This window comes from Poecilia reticulata, chromosome 1, assembly GCF_904066995.2.
Source record: "Poecilia reticulata chromosome 1, P_reticulata-male-v2, whole genome shotgun sequence".
Taxonomy (NCBI): Eukaryota; Metazoa; Chordata; class Actinopteri; order Cyprinodontiformes; family Poeciliidae; genus Poecilia; species Poecilia reticulata.
The window spans coordinates 20,184,498-20,197,836 of record NC_088830.1 but is presented as its reverse complement, the minus strand read 5'-3'; the positions used below and the strand labels follow the sequence as shown (position 1 = coordinate 20,197,836).

The 13,339-nt window shown below is 39.4% G+C and overlaps 1 protein-coding gene across 1 annotated transcript in view; it reads right to left on the bottom strand.

Annotated features, from left to right (window-relative positions):
* Positions 1-9,700, bottom strand: part of dlc1 (DLC1 Rho GTPase activating protein) — a 76,571-nt gene extending 66,871 nt beyond the window's left edge. Inside the window, exons 1-3 of the mRNA XM_017306348.2 lie at positions 6,048-9,700; positions 2,099-2,233; positions 1,835-1,948 (exon numbers count right to left, since the gene is read on the bottom strand). Of these exons, the coding sequence (XP_017161837.2) occupies positions 1,835-1,948; positions 2,099-2,233; positions 6,048-8,255 (2,457 nt within the window). The 5' untranslated portion in view covers positions 8,256-9,700. The remainder of the gene's footprint in view (positions 1-1,834; positions 1,949-2,098; positions 2,234-6,047) is intronic.
* Positions 9,701-13,339: the final 3,639 nt, after the last annotated feature.

Sequence of the window (13,339 nt, the reverse complement as noted above, 5' to 3'; positions counted from 1 at the left end):
TCAAGCAGCTGAAATGAGATTTTAACCTCAACTGTGATTCTTCTTGACCCACATCTGCCTCATGTTTACATCATTTAGAAGATTTGTATTGTCTAGCTAAAAGGTTCAAGTATGTGTCACAGGTTTTTGGTACTCAGCATCATTCTGAAAGTATTAACTACTGCGAATATCCTTCAGAAAGTCTTAAACATGTTGGCTTTAATCATTCCCCCCCCCGAGGGGCCAATGCTGTAAAAAGCTTCCCATTAGGTGAGGTGAAAGCACTGTTTACCCAAGCTTAGCAAATGTCCTGAGGTTACAGGCCGAATGAATGCAGTTGCAGGAGCTGGTTGCAGACCAATGCACTGTGCATCATCCATTGTTCATATGAAAAGTACAGATGTGCAATAAGAAAAAGTAGTGTCGATGTTATACAGATAATCCAACAGATAATTCAGGAATGTCATTAAAGCCAAGGAATTCTGGTAAACAAATCCCTGCTTTTAGCACAGATACATTCTATGTTATGGTTTTCTCCTTTTCATCTTATGGTGAGATAAAAGCTCAGACTAGCTAAAGTCCATGTTCGCAGACCTTCTTGAACAGAATGTTGATAAATCGTAAAATGAGCAAACAAGGAGCATAAAGACGTGTCTCACTTGAAGCGTGTCCCCCCGCCCTGGCTTTTCACCTTTCAGACTCCCCTTCTGACCCCTTTGTTGGGGTGAAAAGGGATAGATCTTTGCAACCAGCTAATTATGGAGTCTTAGCGTCTGCTTGGCTAACTCCTAAGAGCAAAGAGAGACCCCTACAACTGAGAAACTCATTTTAGGGGTTAGACCCCCTGTTGCCTTCAGAACTGTTTCCATTCAACAATGTGCAGGAACATTCCTCAGAGATCCTGGACCACAGTGATATGATAGTTGCTGCAGTTTTGGGAGTGTTTAAACGGTGCTCAGTATTAAGCGACGAAGTGATCTAAGAAAATATTCTCCACAATAGTACACAAAATCCCCCAATTTCTAAAATCACAAAAATATCCAGATGGAGTTTTACTCTAAGTCGCATCAAAAATCTTAACTTGAAGTATTAAAATGACTTCCAGTACACAGTGCCATTAGTTTGCCAAATTGGTTTTATGTGGCTCAACAAACATGTGGAAGAATGTACTGTGGTCAGATGACACCAGAAAAGAATATGATCATTTTTGCCAACATGTAAAGAAAAATAATAGGAACCAATCAACCTTAACATACTATCCTCACAATAAAACATGGTGGTGGCTGCATTAGGCCGTGGAAAAGCTTGTTCCCTTTTTCCATTAGCAGGGACATGGTTAATGGGATGATGGATGGACGTAAATATAGGGTAACCCTATATCTTGTTGGAAACTGCATCAAACTGCAATAAACTTATGTAAAGTGGAGACTGTTGAGAGAGAAAAACTGGTAGAAAAATAACTCAAAAGACATGCGGATATTAAAAGCTGGCTTTACAAGTCAGGGATGCTGAGTGCAAATTCTTACCACATTGTTCAGATTTTTACTTGGAAAAAAAAAGCTATGCATCTTTTTACGTCTTCTGTTTTTATGCTTGAAAGAAAATAAGCCTAACCCTAACTCTAACCTTCATTTCTGCATATGACCAAAGTCATTAAGGGATTATTAGACTTATGCAAACATTGTTCTAATGTTTGCATTAGAGGAATAGAGGGAAAGGCCAGGTCTCTTTGCCAAGTATGACCAATGAAAAATGTTTAAAAGCAAAGAAATTATGGTCACCTTTACCTAACACTTATTTACGTTGCTATGATATTAGCAAAGAATTGGAAAAAAGTGTCTCCGCCACGACTTACCTCACTTTTAGGCTTGGCTCCATGAGATTTTGCAGATCCTGACGAGAAAGTTCCAGTTGCATGTGGAGGTGGGAGGGTTAGTGAAGTTGCTGGTGTAGGTCCATGATCGGTATTCTGCACAAATGGAACGGAAGAGGGTAAAAATCCCATGTTAAGAAGTCATCTGTATTTTACAAACTCACAGATACAATACAAGATATTTGTCTTATCGCTGATAACACAAGAGTTTAAAACAGTTAAAGAACATTCAGCTTGGAGACACACCAGGTGATGACGGCGCTGAAGAGTAGGGGTGCTGTCCATAGAGGAGGTGGCGCTGAGTGCGTTTTCAATTTCCTGGTCCAGCTGGTCCAGCTTCATCAACAGCAGCACCATTGAGTCCAAACGAGCATGTTCATGCTGAGTAAAGAGATCAATCTGTTAGGAAGATTCGGGGCATTTTTAAATAGATAAAAGCCTTTTAACAGTCTACAACATTCTTTAAGCTTCAGTCTTTCATGCATTTCTTTCATACTCCTTTCCCAATAAACAGTTTTACAACAAGTGTCACACTGACCTCAGGTGGCTTGACTTCAGTAAGACAAGCTGAACTGGATAGTCCAGTGCTACCATCCACTTCCCCACAGGCTAGTATCACATGAAGCATTGTAGAAACCCTCTTTGAGTGTTTGAAACAAAATATGTTGCTTTTCTTCTGTTTATCTTTTATCATATCACTGGGTGTGGAACTGAGTCAGAGGTTGTCTTTAAAAACAAACTACCCCAATAAATTTATTGGCTGGCCTAATAGTTCTGAACAAACCTTGTTACAAGCCTGGCGGCCCACCAATAAATATTTAACAAGAAACAGCTTATGACACACACACACAGCTTATGATTGCATGTGCATTTAAACTTGCGGCAGCAGGGCTGCTTGTCATGTTGCGTCTATTTCCTGGCATTGAGGGCAAATCTCATTGGGCTATTTGGGATACAGTAAAACTTTATTCATTTAATTGAAAACATCTCCTGAAATGGTAACCGTGGCTCCCTCTTCTGAGATCAACTATACAATTCTGGGTGTGTATGCATGACAACATTCATTGGCTAAGAAATGCGGGTAATGTTAATGTGTTCCTGGCTATAGCTCTGCTCGATCCCTCTGCCGTTTGTAAACATTTCAGGACTTGTGCATGAATTCATTTTTATGTCAGAGATGAATTAAAATAAAAAATTTTTTTTTAAAAATCGGTTTTTATTGGATTTGCAGAGGGAGCAAATAATCAGGTCACAAAATGGCACCTCACTGATGCATAGAGCAGCATTCCTAGCTCAAGGCGCCGCACATTACTTCACTGTGTCCTTGGCAAAGTATCACAATGAAACATTGTACCGTAGTAAAACAATGACATCTTTACAAGGCTTGTGTGAATGAACAAAAGCATCTGTCTCAGGATGGCAATAACAACCACCAAACTGCAGCACTGAGAAAAACCAAACAGGACAAAAACAGCTGCATCACAGGCAGTGATGTTTACCTGTTCTGTCATCTCTCTTTTTTTTTTCAAAAAAGATTTTTAAATGCAAACAGAAAGCCTAAGTAAGAGCGCACTTAGAGGGATGTTTTCCAAGTCATCTGGTCAGAGATAAATGACAGTTGAGCCATTTCGGCCCTCAGGGGTTAGGATCAGGCCTTGTTGCTAAAACAAATAAACACAGAACCAAAAGCCAATATCAGTTTAATCTCAAGCCATATTGCAAACCAGATGGCTTCGTTTTACAGGGTGAACCTGCAACAGCCATGTGGTCAGCTAGGGACTTCATCATTAGTAAGCACAGGAGATTTTTCCAGCTTCCTGCTGCCTCTAAGAGATATTGTTTGCAGGAAACAGCATTTTTTTATGGGATTCAATGTTTTTGTCTCTTAAGATTTTGCAAACTAATCACTGACTTTCACCTGCTCTAGGCAAATTCATTTCTTCTTGTTATTGTACCTTTAGTTAATTTTTGTGTGAGTAAATTGGCAGAGTATTTGCAAGAAAATTTGTTAACTATGAAGAAAAAGGTTATTAGCGGCTGGTGAATGAATGTTATGGTATGTAGTTATTTCAAATCTATGCAACCCTGAACTTTTAAACTCTTGTTTGCCTAAAAGGAATATATAAATGAGTAAACATGCTGTCCTATTACTTTAAATACATTAAGAATAAAAAATTCACAAAAAATGACATTAAAAGATTCTAAGATCCTCTACCCTCAAGAAAATATAAAGCATGAACATATAACTTACAGGCTGCCTCCAGTACTACTATATTGCCTTGTAAAAGTGTTCATAAAACTTTGAAACGTTTTCTATTCTGCCTAACTAAAAACAACAGACCTTTCTGTATACACTGACATAACGTAGTCCATTATTGTGAAATAAAAAAGTGATATAGTAGAAAGTACTAAAAAAAAATTATGAAAGCCATTTCTAACCAATCTCTTTCATGGAATAAACCTGATTCCCTGAAAGAAATTGGTTAAGATAAGTTTGAATAAGCAGTACAATAGGAACAGACATGACAAGGATAAAATTGTGGCGAAGTGTAAAGCAGAATTGGAATGTAAAAAAAAAAAAAAAAAAACCTAGCAAGCTTTGAAAATCTCAGAGCACTGGTTAGTCCATCATCAAAAATGAAAGAAATGGAATAAAATAGAAACAAACATCCACAGCTCCAGAGGGGAAATCTGTTCACAGTACATCTCCACAAATCTGAGCTTTGTGTAAGAGTGGGAGGAAGAAAGCTATTGTTGAAGAAAAGTCATCAGAAGTCTTGTTTAGGGTGGACCACAAGCCTTTTGGAAACAACAAACATGTGCATGAGGGTGCTCTGATTGGACATACATGAACATTCCTGTGTGCTGTATAGCAGGGATGCCTTGCCTCAGTAGGGACGCAAACTATTCAGAGTTGATTAAAAATAATTACATGGCTAATTACAAACCTGAAGAAAACGTATTACAGACTACACATGACTTGAGGTGTCCACCTTCCAGCAAGAATGGTTCATATCAAAGCATATTTCATCAATCCATTCATTTTCTTTACACCCTTGTCCCTTAGTGGGGTCGGGAGGGTTGCTGGTGCCTATCTCCAGCTAATGTTCCGGGCGAGAGGCGGGGTTCACCCTGGACAGGTCGCCAGTCTGTCGCATCAAAGCATATTCATGATTTAATTTGGCCAGTAAAAGAACAGACCTAAATCCAGTTAAAAGTTAATGGGAAGATTTGAAAATGTATGTTTATAGATGCTCTCCAGCCAATCTGGTTGAGTTTGTACAATTTAATAAAAAAGAAAAAGAATGTGCTGAAGCTTAAGTTTCTGGATTTGCAAGGCTGGTAGAGTCATACCCCAAAAACCTTTAGCAAAAGGTGGTTATACACAGTATTTACTTGAAAGGGTTTGAAAGAAATGTACAACTCGGTGCATTCTTTCAATTCTCATTTATGTGCTAAATTGAGTTGGTCTTTCACAACTCAACCAGAACTCCCAATGACACTGAAGTTTGGTTGTGATGTGGCAGGAGGAAGAGACTTGCAAGGCAGTCAGTGACAAGGTTATATTGCGTTTAAAAGGTTTTCTTGATAGGCACGAACTGCAGGAGATGAACATGTGAAATTATACACAGTTATACTACAAGCTGGAACTAGTTCAATAGCATGCTTAAAGGGGCTTGAACTTTCTATAATGTAAGAGTAAATCTAACCCTAACGACTGAGAGGTTCTATGGTCATTCCTTTTATCCAATGAATCAAAATCCATGCAATACAATAACAAAATTCTAATTATTGAATTGCATGAGAGTGCAACAACAAAGTGCATCAAAAGAACAACAATAATGTTGTTTCAAGAAAAAACAGTTTGAGCATTTCACACTGTAGATTGCTTAAGCTCCCAACTCCCTCTGCTATTACAGCCTCCATGCCCTTATAGGACCTTGTTTTGCAATGAGCGGTTGAGGAATAGTAAAACATTTCACAGAGACCCCCTCCCCTACTCACAGATCTGAAAGCATGTGAGAGTGAAGTCATTGTTTTCCAAACCACATTGCCAGAGTGTGGGACATTATTTGTCAGACATTTATTCCCAGTAAGGAAACTGCTCGTTTTGACAGATATGTTCCTAGAATCACAATTACTGCGCAACAAAAAAAAAAAAAAAATCAATTCCAAGGTTTCTTATGGCACTTACCTTTCTCATCCGCACCTTGACCACGCTGTCCTCTTTCTGATCTCCAGCCTCATGTGTCCCTTTGACATCTGAGCCGGATGGTGATGTCTCGCTGGAAACAGCTGAGAATATGGCATCATCCAACTCCCCCATCGCAGAAACTCTTCCTCCCAAGCTGTGGTTTTTCCTGTAACCATCTGCCACCTCAGAGCAAGGTGACTCACCCAAGTCAGAGGTTTGGTTGCCATGGAGTCCCTCACTGACCTCTTTAGAGAGGACGGGAAGTTTCATGTGTTGCTCAGTAGCGTGGCATTTATTATCCAGAAGGGTGTTATGGACTTGGTTTTCAGTAATATCAGCTTCTGTTTTCTTTCTAGCTTTTGCCACAGTATCATCATCATCTGCCTCAATTAGACGGATCTCTGGAATAGTCAGAAGTTTAGAATAGTTATTTTCAATAGGCAGAGGTATGTCTGCATCCTCGCATGCAGTCAACTCTTTGGGTAAGGAGCTCTCAACCATGTTATCCAATGACTGACTTAAAGAAGTTTTCACAAGCTGATCTCCACAACACATAGTGCTTGTTTGTGTGGATTCTCTTTCTGAATTTCCAACCCTCTGGTGTTCAGCTGATACAGTTTCAATCACCGCCAAACACTGATTTTTAACATTAGTCTGAAATGTGTCAAGCTGCTCTCCTTGTTCTGCACTTTCCAGCGTATGAGGCCAGTTCCTTGCTGTTTTTGCAACATTATGTTTCTCAACTAGTGTCTGGTTAAGCATTTCACAATCATTACTCTCATCTAAAGCCATTGCACAGTTATAAGAAACCTTCTCAAAGTGAACGTTCATGGAGTGATGAGTGTGTCCTGCGTTTTCATTTAAAGTTTCTGAGTCATCCGATCCATCCAGCCTGTGAGCAAGAACAGGACTCTGGCATTGGGTAAATCTTTTGTCACATTGTTCATCCAGTGAAAAAGCCACAACAGGTTTTACTGACAGTGTATTGTCACTGTCCATTCTATCAGGCAAATTTTGTAGGACAAAAACAGGTCGTCCTGCACTTTCCTGGTCAGAGATGGAAATAATCCCTTTAATCTCTGGGCAGTTGGCTTGAAGTTCCTGTTCGGCAGCAGCAGGAAGGTTCAGGATGCCCTTGGAAATTTCACAATCACTGGCTTGATCTAATACCACAGCACAGTTAGAATAGTTCTGCTCATCTTGAACATTTCTTAAATGATTGAGTCCTGCATTTTTATTTTTTGTTTCCAACTCCTTCAGTCCACCCAGCTGATGAACAAAAACAGTGTTGTGGCTGTCAGTAAATCCTTCGTCACATTCTTCATCTAGTGCAGAAGATAAAAATGGTTCCTTGTTAGGCAAGGACAGTGCACTCCCATCTTCCACTGCATCAGTAGAATTTTGCGGTGTAAAAAGCAGTCCACTTGTACCAGCGTGGTCGGAGGTGGAAATAATTTCTTCAACCTCTGGGCAGTTGGTTTGAGATTCCTGTTCGGCGCCAGCGCAACGGTTCAGTGTGACCTCAGAGATTTCAGGAGATCTGCTGTAACCCTCTATGTGGCTCTCCTTTGTCTGCTGATGGGTTGGAAGTTTGCCAATCTGCTCACCAGCAGATTCAGACAATGACGGCCCCTTGTTTGAAGAGATAGAGATGTATTGTTGTTCTTTAAGGCCTGTAAAGACAACATCATCCCTGAAGATATAACCCTGGCTACTTTCTGTGCCAATTACCACTTTACTGTAAAGAGGTTTTCCACTCTGATTATCAGTTGTAAAACTGGAGACGTTACTGTTTGAGTAACAACACGGGGCTCCAGAAATCCCAGCGTTTGTGGCTGGGAGATGTGCTGATTTGGAATTCCTCTGTGGAAGGCCAGCACCCACCAGCTCGTGAACTGTCTCCTGGAAATCCAGAGGCTTTCCATTGTTTTCAGTTTGCCTCATTCGTCCCAACTCTTCGACATCGTCAACAGCAAAAGCTTCAGCCAAAGTCGTCCGACCCAGGTCATCTGAAGGCACCTGGCAGCCCTCTGGCATGGAGGCACACCTCATCCGCCGGCCTTGTTTTAAAGCCCCAGAGCCCACCCAAAACCCCTCTCCGTCTACTCCATGACAGCACACCAGGTCCAGATCATCAAAGCTGTACTGTAATCCTGATGGGTGAGTCACATGCTCTTCCCAACTTCTTTTCCGTATAGCAACAGGCATGATGGAAAGCCAAGTACTATCCCATACGGCTGCTGTCTAAATTGGACTACCAGATCTGCTGAAATTGAGAGAAGAAATGGGAGAGTAACAAATATCAAGTGTTCACTAGTTATAAGTTTACAGTAACTGAATGTCCAGATGACAGTATGGTAAGTCAAGCCCTGCTTCTCACTGTAACAGGAAGCAGTGGGTGAAAGTTCGAGGATTGCAACAACTCTGCATACCCGGTGCCATGGGAACTTATAAACTGGACCACTATACGATGTCAAGAGGCCTCATTATGTTGATCTAACAAGGAAAACTAATATATTTCCAAGGCAATGTCATTCTGAATTTTACTTTAAAGCTGGCCAACTACAGTCAGTCACCCTGAGCCAGAACAGATGTTTATGCTTTCAGATTATTAACTGGATAAACCTGACAAAAACAAGATTCTGAAGCTGATCTCGCTTATTCGCTTTTTACGGTCTTGACAACACAATTGTCAAATCACAAACTCACAAAAAAAGGGAGTGACATAAAAAAGGGAACTAAAACATCACCTGAGAGTCAGTTTAAAAGTGCACAACTCAGTAAAATGTATTGTGGTACCTAACAGATCAAACTAAGTAATTTTATCTTGCTTTACATTTATTGTTCTGAATATCATGATATGTAAGCTCAATATCTGCTTTGTTATATTTGTCAACCAGTCTAACAGTACAGTATATGCGGTATGCAACTGTGACTGAAAAACTGACTTAAAAAGATTTAAATGTTAAAAAATGTAATTATAAGTAATTATGCTTTTTCAAAAAGTTCCTTTTTAGGAAAGGAATACCAGGGCATGGTCAGCTTCATCTACCATACTTGGCATTAAACTGTAATTGTTAGAAGTACAAATAGATTTAGTTGAAAATAAAACATTTACACGTTCTAGGAGCCCATTAAGCCAGCAAATTATATCCAAACTTCAACACACACTGGAGTTGAACAGTAACATTTAGTTTTTGTACATTTTCCAAGCATGACACAGCATCTTACAATAAAAATCAAGTATGTGGATTATTTTCCTATCCGGCAGAATGTATATTCCAACAAATCAGGTTTGTTGTAAGTGATCCAGAGAGATCCACTGGTTGTCTTCTCATTCATTTACCAGAAGCAATTCCTCCATATTCTGGGAACATGAATCTCTCTCTGTCCGATATTTGCAAGCGTATTCCAAATCCAGTCCTTAATTAGAAGCAGTGCAGGCCATTTTCAAGGCTTCAGTCAGTACTCTTGCTCTTGGATTGCTGTACAAGTCTTGGCACCCCCAAAGGCAGAAAGAAAGCCGGGAAGCAGAGAGACGTCCATGGACTGTTTCCATCTTGATCACATTAGAGGTTTTCTGCTGACACTGAGTGCCGAAGAGCTGAAGTGGTGTGAGAGGGGACGGCTTTTCTTCTCCCCACTCCACCCCTTCTCTCCTCCGTTCTTTCCGTCTTCTGATCAGGTCTCCTCCCTGCTGCTTTTTGACAGGGAGTATGAATTACATCACAGAAGACCATTCCCCCTCTATCCCCCCGTTTGTAGAAATCCTAAACATTTTTAAACAAACTTTCCTTCATTGCATGCTCCTTACTCACTTTTATTTTAAATAATATTTTTTTCTCATTTTTTTTTTCAACTGTTCTTTTAGCCTTTTTCTCTTCGCTCTGCTTCAGCTCCATTCACTGGACAAGACTCCCACCAGTTGGTTCTGATTAGTAACAGACTGGCTCGCTTGTAAGCCTTCTGGCATTGCGCCAAAAGATCGCTCTAATGCTTTGGCAGTTATATCCAGAGTATGCTTTAATTTTTCAATTTGTCATCTTGTAACCTGACAAATGCTCTTAACAAAAGACAATGGCAAAATGCATTAGCCACTTAATTAGATGCAATTTGCTAGGACTTGGTTGCCTTTTGTATTCAGAACTGCCTTACGTCTTTTTTGGCAACAATTCAACAAGATGTCACTAACACTACTGAGAGATTTTGGTCCATATGGACATGATAACATCATGCAGTTGCTGCAAATTTGATGGCTGCAATATCTGCCACACCTTTACACTACCAAAACCAAGCTGAATCACTGACACAAGACAAGATTCACACTTTTGAGGATGTTTATGCCAAATACCATTTGAATGTCCCAGTTGAAATAAAGGCAATCATAACTAGATGTCTACAGTTAGAAGGAAGGCTGAGTATACTTAATTGAGTGGCAGGTGAACATGAGTCATGTGTAATGATAGTTTGAGTATGTGTTTTTAAAAAAAAAAGTTGATTAAAAGTTAGTTACTTAACAATGTAAGCAGTTGCAAGCTATGATTTTTTGTAATTTAGAAGTTGTTTCCGAGTTTTTCCAGTTCTTTTGTTTTCTCCGAAATATAGCTGTTAGTACAGCACAGCTGCAAGAAATGTACCAATGTGCAAAACCAGAAGGGACAATTCAAACAAGGGAAAAGTGGAATGATGCCCCCTCTGAGTGTTCCAACAATTCTTGGCTTTTAACCTTGGGGTCATCCAGATGTGAGGGGAAGCTGCGTGTCAGCCTTTTCTTAGACTCATCTCTGGGAAAACCGAGCACTGCCAGAAATGTCGGCTCTCCAGAGACACAGATGGGACCTACTGGTTGTAGTGAAGAGGAAGAGTCCAAGTTCAACAACACTGCTCCGTATGTCACATGTTGTGTAGTGTAATGTAATGAAACACAGATTTTTAAGGGGGATGAAAGCAGCTTCTATGTGGATAAAGCATGTGATTAAGGCGCCGAGACCAATATGACACGGGACAGAAAGCGAGCAATTTCTTCAGATATAATAATTTAGAATGACAGGCCTCTTTTTTTGTCAACAACCATCTAGTTTAGTCGCAGCGCAGCTGGTCTGTTACACTGTAAACACCTCCTGAATTAGTTAAATTCAAAGTGAAGACAACTACTTTTGCTTACTCTAGCATGACTGCAGCACAAAGAGGTGATTTCAGTTTAGAGCTGGGCAAGATTTTGGATTGCAACAGTCACTGTAACATTCACTTGTGCAATATCACAATGGCAAAGAACTGCTTATTGGACATTATGTTGGAAGGTTTAGATATGGAAATTCAGAATGCCAGTAATATTTAAAGCATACTGTACACTAAATATGTATAGTGGCTGAGATGCTAAAGTTTACAAAGAACGGTAAAAATGTAGCGTTAAGTTTTTATCATAGAAGAAGTAACTCTGGCCTCGTTCACTGTAGCATGCATCCTTTAATATTTGATTAAGTCCAAACAGCATTAAATACAGGTCATGTTGAGAATGGTTTTCAAGTAGAACCAAAATTAACTGCACAAGACTGTATCCCATGTGTTCATGGAAAAAACAAATTTATCGGTCCATCATTCCTCAAATTTGATTATTGCGCACACATACATGTACTTGACTTTTTTTCTTCTCAGAAAATAACAGTTAAAGTTCTGGCAAAATGCGATTAAACTTTTTCTGTATTTTTTGGTGTTCTCTTTAAATTATACACTATTTTTATGATTACAATGAGTTACAAAAAGACAAAAGAAATCAAATATACCCTCCCAGAAGGATTTCTCTTTGCAAAATGCGCAAATGAGCTAACGGTACGAATTGTGTTTCCGGAAAAGATCATGATGCTGATGCTAAGCATTGACAAATCTAAGTTAAACCACAAGTCCTGTTATACAAACATCTATTAACTTACGAGTTCTTGGTAAAGACCATGCGTCAGTAACCATAAGCCTGACCACTTTAATATCCATGTAACGTGGTACGTGACAAGAAAGATCCATTCAAGAATCACCTCAACACCCCCCAGTGTTTAATTCTGAGGAGGGGTGGGCAGCGCTACGCCAGAGGAAACGACTCCGCATTCCTCGCTGGCATAGTTTATTATTAGACAAAATAAGGCAGCATAGCTCATTGGCATTGAGAACACTGTGTGTTTGCCCATGCAGGAAAATGTTAGTGACATTTGCACAGAAGAAAACAGAAAAAATATTTTCCCTCCCATAACTGAGTCATTTTAAGTCCTTGAAAATACAAAGACTGCTTTGAGTCGATTTCATAGAAACTTTTTTTAAGTCTTCCCTAAAGAGTTAAAAAAAAGAAGCTCTTTTTTTAAATGTACGTGAAAAGCAGCTCTGAAAATATGCAGCCAAAAAAAAAAAAATCCTCTGGGTCATTTGGACTGCAAAGAAAACAAAACAAAACACTAGATTCTCATTTTGAGGCTCCAAAAATAACATCAACAAACCACACCAAGATTCCTTTCCTGTCACTCGCTTTGCCCTGTGGTTACCAGGCTCTTTTCAAGAAGCCCAGAGTCACATTGGTTAATAACTATCTTTGAGGTCTGGGTGGGAACTCAAACAGCTGCAATATAATGTTAGATGTAACATCCCAGTGTGGATGATGCAAGTTTGGAACATGGAGAAAGAAGTCTTAAATAAAAGATTAAAAATGTCTGTAATCATCTGGGGATTCAAACTGCGTTTTCCTTGTGTGAGTCTAACCACAAGTAGTCATCGTGGGAGACAGAGAGTGGGCCTTGGACCGATCATGGGTCAATTACTGTGGGAACAGGAAGTATATGTTATTAGGACCGTAGCAGGCTTAATAATATAATCATTTTAGAGAAAGGAGCAGCAACAGCAGACAGTGAATTTTTTTGAGTGATGTGTACGTTTATAATGTCCGTCTTGTATTCGTCTCTGGAGATTCATGCAACAATTACAGCTTGTGTGCTCGTGTAATAAAAAAAATGGGTCGGTATACTTTAACTCACAATTTAACTTTAATGATAACTTTTAGTAAAGATTTAAATGCAAAATATTTAAAACTAAAATGTGCTATTTGCTCTTATTTAAACAAGAACATAAGAGCAATAACAGCGGGAAACAATTATTCCTGCTGTAAATAACATTGATCAATGTAGTTTCAATGATGTTTTCATAAACATCTATTTATTGTCATTTAAAATGTTTTACATAAGTTGTAGGAAAAACAGAAAAGCACAAAATGCCCACCAGAGCAGAATTATAGCACTTCATCTGCCATGTTGTAA